Genomic DNA, 5,203 nt, shown 5'->3' on the forward strand with positions numbered 1-5,203 from the left:
AAATATATATAGCACAATAAATACTTGACCACATTTATAAGTTTTGGTATATATTATATACTTATAAGATAATAATATATAACATAATATAAATATGATTATTTAATATATTGGAACCATTTTATTAAGTGTATGTTCGTTAATGTTAACTTTATTAAAATACCAAGAGTGGATCCTTTAATCTCAACTAATTAAATTAAAATTTGAACAATTAAAAATTAATAATTAAAGATTCAAACAACTAAAAAAAATAATAAATAAAAAGACATTGTAGTGGACTTGTAATTACCTTAGCTTCCTCGTGGATACGATATTCGAACTCATCGAATTATACTACTTGTGGACAACCTGCTCTTGGGAGTGCAACTATCAAAGTCGCAACAATATGACCACTGGAACGGCACATGACAGCAAGAGATCCAAACAATCGCATGGTACAGAATTTTTCTTGTGTTCTCGGTTTGAGCTTTGTGTTGTCCTAGATGTTTGGGTGGATCTTGTTGGCTTCTAGCCCTTAGCCATGATTCACACAATACCTCATGATGTTTAGATCATGCCATGGTCGATCATATGGCCACTGGAATGATACATGACAGCAAGAACAAGCAACACTTCCCACGGTACAGCATATGTGTTCTCGGGTGAAGCATTGGATTGTTTTGGGTGGTTGCTTGGATTGTGGTTGGCTTTCAGCCCTTAGCCATGGTCTGAGACACTTCTTAGAATGTTGGTAAGAGGCTCTGGTCAGTGGTTCAAGCCCCCAATGGCCAAAGCCTTGAAAACGAAGCCAAGGAATCACAGCAGCCGCTGCTGCATTTTCTGGACAGCAGCTTTGAGCTTCACTTCAGAGGGCTGTTTCGAGTTCTTGGTTGGCTTTTAGCCTATGGCCTTGGATTGGACAGTACCTTATTGAGTTAGGAAGGTCATGTTTTTGGCCTTTTGTGATTAGGTTAAGTTTAGAGGTCGTACTAGAATTTTTTACGGTGCAATGTGCCAAAGTGACTCTCGAAAGAGCGTTTCATGATTTTGGCCTCCATGCACAATTTTCCTTTATTACAGCCCTTAGTATATATTTTTCAGTATTTTAGGTGTATTTTAATCATGACTAAATGATGGTTCGATGTTGGTTCGGGTTGGTCCGGAGTCATGGTTAGATACTAAGTTCGTTGGGCGTAATTGTCTCGTTTTTAGTTCGATTATGAACTGTTGGTAAAGTTGAGATTATTTTCATGTGTCTCATGTTAGAATTAGGTCGCAGCATGCGTGGAATCGATCCAACTGAATTGGTAAATTAAAACAGGATAATAATTATATTACGTGCAAAAAAAAAATAGAAAATATTTATTTTTGAGATATATGCAATATGTCTTGTGGCCACCTTATGCTTATGGGATTGCTTCACCCGGTGACTTACGACCGGTTTACGATTATGTATGGGTACGGATATCCAGTCCAAGGGTTGTAATGATCACTACCGCCCAGTATACTGTGGTTTAGTCTGATCAGACGTGCATGTTATGTTATGGGCCACTTGCGTAGAACATTATCTCTACAGAAAAATTACGATATGATATGTTATGATAGAGCTCTATCGAGCAAAGCTTTTACGTATGATTTTCAGATATGCACGTATTTATAATTACTCACGATACGATTTTCACGTTACGCTTTACGATACGATATTTTTACGTTGCAGGCGATTTTATGATATATTTACTTGTTATTCTTGATATATGCATGCTGAGTCTTTAGACTCACTAGAATTGATTGTTGTAGGTACTGACGATGCAGAGGCTGAGGGCGGGGACCAGTGAGTTAGCTCGGATCGGCGGTAGTACGAACCCGAGGACCTCATGTTTAGTTATTCAGTTTTATGTTCAAACTCTTTTTATAACTTTTATATATTTTAAGTTATTGTTTAAAACATTATTCAGTTTCCGCTGCTATGTTTATGTTAAACCGTTGGGTTATTTTATGAAAGTTTTTATACGTTGCAAGTTTATTTATTTAAAGAGAAAATTTTTAATAATTCCGCAAAATTATGAACACGAAATACGGGCCGTCACAGTTGGTATCAAAGCGATGTTTCTTTTAAAGGGTTGTACTTACTACTGATCTCGAGAAGTTCACGAAGTCACGTCTTCATTCTGTAAGTCATACTTTAACGTATTACATTTTTTGAGCATGAAATAGTTTACCAGCATGTTCTCATGAAATATTTTATCAGCATGTTCTCATGAAAAATATTTTATGTTAAGATTATGTTTTAGCAATTATATATTTAAATTTCAAGAAAAATAGTAGAATTATTGCATGTTGGTTACGTAAGGATTTTACATGGTACAGTATGCCTCCTAGACGAGTTATTGACCGCCGAGGGGTGCTGAAAGCGAGGCTGATGAGACTTAGAACCGTTATGAGGATAGAGGTCCATCGCCACCTCCTCCACCACCTGATATGCATACCCCGATGATGGCGGGTATGACCCAGTTCTTCGCGCAGTTCGCGGGGAACAATGCTGCAGCGGTATCTAGGCCGCCTAGACCTGAGGCTATATGTGAGCGGTTCATGAAGATGAACCCGAAGGAGTTCACTGGGACATCTGATCCCATGGTTGCTGAGGGATGGATTAAGTCCCTAGAGGTTACTTTCAGATTTATGGAGCTGGAGGATGTTGACAGGGTCCGCTGTGCGACCTATCTTTTTGGAGGAGACGCCCGTCTATGGTGGGAGGGCGCATCTGTAGCTCTGGATCTAGCAACTCTCAGTTGGACGCGCTTTAGAGAGGTATTGTTCTCTAAGTATTTTACAGATGATGTGCGTTCGAGGTTGACCATGGAGTTTATGACCCTGAGACTGGGTGACATGACTGTTACGGAGTTTATCCGTAAATTTGAGAGGGGTTGTCACTTTGTACCCCTGATCGCGAACGACGAGGGTGCCAGGCTTAGGCACTTCATGGATGGATTGCGATCGATCTTGCGCCGTGATGTTCGGGTTGGTAGCCCTATGACATATGAGGTCGATGTTTCTAGAGCTCTTTGTGTAGAGCAGAATCAGAGAGATATCGAGAATGACCGCCAGGGTAAGCGGCCATTTCAGGCGCCCCACCGCCCTCCTCAGCAGCAGCAGCAGCAGCATAAGAGGCCTTTCCATGGGCCATCGAGGAGCAGAGAGCAGCAGCAGGGACGTGTGGTTCCGAGGAGGAAGGAGTACCCGGTCTGTGCCAGGTTCATACGCCGCCATACCAGAACTTGCATGTATGGCTCTGGGAAGTGTTTCAAGTGTGGCGGTACTGGCCATTTGCTAAAAGATTGTCCTCAGGGGACATTGCCTACTCAGGGCATAGTGTTTGCACTCCATGCAGCGGAGGAGAACCCAGGGACTATGCTCTTGACAGGTATCTTAAATCTTTAAGTTTATATTTGGGAAATTTTAGCATATTTAATTCAGCATTTTGGGATTAATTTCTTTGAATTATTGGGTTATAATATTTGAACTTAGAAATTATGATAAGATTGCATGTTCTATTCTGGTCGTTTTGGGATTCTAAGTTAGAAGAACTTTTACCTTCGCATGTCTATAGGATTAATTCTGGTAAATTATTGGATTTAGATAGATGTTCCAACCTTTCAGGAAGAATATTTATAGGCGGAGCTTCTACGAACGCCTTGATTGATTCAGGGGCCACTCATTCATTCATATCTGAGACCTTTGCAAATTCCATTGAGGTCAAGATGATTGGATCGGATGTGGCGTATTCTGTGGTTGTTCCATCTGGCAAGGAGATGGCAGCGACTAGCGTAGTACGAGACATAGACCTCGAGCTTCATGGAAATCTTGTCTATGCGGATTTGATCGTGCTGCCAATGCTAGAGTTCGATATTATCCTTGGGATGGATTGGCTGCACAAGAACAGAGTACTTATTGATTTTCAGCGGAGATCTGTTCTAGTCCGACCGCTTGGAAGGGAGCAGTTCCTATTTGAGCCTGACAGGTACTTTAATTTGCCTATCATGCTATCTTGTATTCGGGCTAGGAAGCTCATGCATAGGGGTTGTCGAGCATTCATTGCGACCATTATATCTGTTCTCGAGGTCCCCAGCCAGTCAGTTGCAGATGTCCCAGTTGTCAGGGACTTTTCAGACGTTTTTCTTGATGACGTCTCTGGTAGACCACCGGTACGAGAGGTTGAGTTTTCGATCGATCTTATGCCAGGTACCGAGCCTATCTCTAAGGCGCCATACAGATTAGCACCGTCAGAGATGGTTGAGCTCAAGAAACAGATTCAGGAGCTTCTTGACAAGGACTTTATTCGCCCGAGTTTCTCTCCATGGGGCGCGCCTGTCTTTTTCTTGAAGAAGAAAGGCGGATCTTTGAGGCTTTGCATTGACTACCGAGAGTTGAACAGGGTTACAGTGAAGAATAAATATCCACTTCCGAGGATCGAGGATTTGTTTGATTAGTTGTAGGGAGACTCAGAATTCTCCAAGATAGATCTGCGTTCCGGATATCACCAGTTGAGGGTGAAAGACGCCGATACTTTTAAGACTGCTTTTAGGACTCGTTATGGGCACTTCGAGTTCCTTGTGATGCCGTTTGGTCTGACGAATGCGCCGGCGATCTTCATGGATCTCATGAATCGTGTATTTCAGTCGTATCTTGATCAGTTCGTTATTGTATTCATAGACGATATTCTCGTATACTCAAAGAGTCAAGAGGATCACAACAGGCATCTGACCGCAGTATTGCAGACGTTGCAGAGGCACAAGCTGTTCGCTAAGTTCAGCAAGTGTGAGTTCTGGTTAGAGAAAGTGGCGTTCCTAGGCCACATCATATCTAGCAGTGGCATTGAGGTAGACCCAGCGAAGGTTGCGACAGTCAGAGATTGGGAGGTGCCGCAGAGTGCATCAGAGATCTGTAGTTTCCTTGGTCTAGAAGGATACTATCGGAAGTTTATTCAGGGTTTCTCCTCTATCGCAGTTCCACTCACGTCATTGACTAAGAAGAATGCTAAGTACGTGTGGAGCGATGAGTGCCAGAAGAGCTTCGATTCTTTGAAGCAAGCTCTTATTTCAGCGCCGATCTTGGCCATGCCTTCAGGGCCCGGAGATTTCGTATTGTATATCGATGCTTCGAAGCTCGGTCTAGGCGCAGTGTTGATGCAGCATGGGAAAGTAATAGCGTATGCTTCTCGTCAGTT

General features: G+C 42.2%; 1 protein-coding gene across 1 annotated transcript; it reads left to right on the forward strand.

Moving 5' to 3' along the window:
* Window positions 1-2,472: 2,472 nt before the first annotated feature.
* On the forward strand, window positions 2,473-4,783 carry LOC142554655 (uncharacterized). The gene is made up of 5 exons (XM_075665319.1): window positions 2,473-2,828; window positions 2,946-3,400; window positions 3,616-3,997; window positions 4,040-4,218; window positions 4,713-4,783. The coding sequence occupies exons 1-5, from the start codon at window positions 2,473-2,475 to the stop codon at window positions 4,781-4,783; spliced, it is 1,443 nt and encodes a 480-aa protein (XP_075521434.1).
* Window positions 4,784-5,203: the final 420 nt, after the last annotated feature.

The sequence above is a fragment of the Primulina tabacum genome, chromosome 8 (genome assembly GCF_025594145.1).
Source record: "Primulina tabacum isolate GXHZ01 chromosome 8, ASM2559414v2, whole genome shotgun sequence".
Taxonomy (NCBI): domain Eukaryota; kingdom Viridiplantae; phylum Streptophyta; class Magnoliopsida; order Lamiales; family Gesneriaceae; genus Primulina; species Primulina tabacum.

Bases quoted from the DNA above. Each gene is read 5' to 3' on its own strand.
- LOC142554655 (XM_075665319.1), top strand. From the start codon at position 2,473: ATGGCGGGTATGACCCAGTTCTTCGCGCAGTTCGCGGGGAACAATGCT. The intron at 2,829-2,945 runs GTTGACCATGGA...CGAGGGTGCCAG, and splicing joins ACAGATGATGTGCGTTCGAG to GCTTAGGCACTTCATGGATG. The intron at 3,401-3,615 runs GTATCTTAAATC...TATTGGATTTAG, and splicing joins AGGGACTATGCTCTTGACAG to ATAGATGTTCCAACCTTTCA.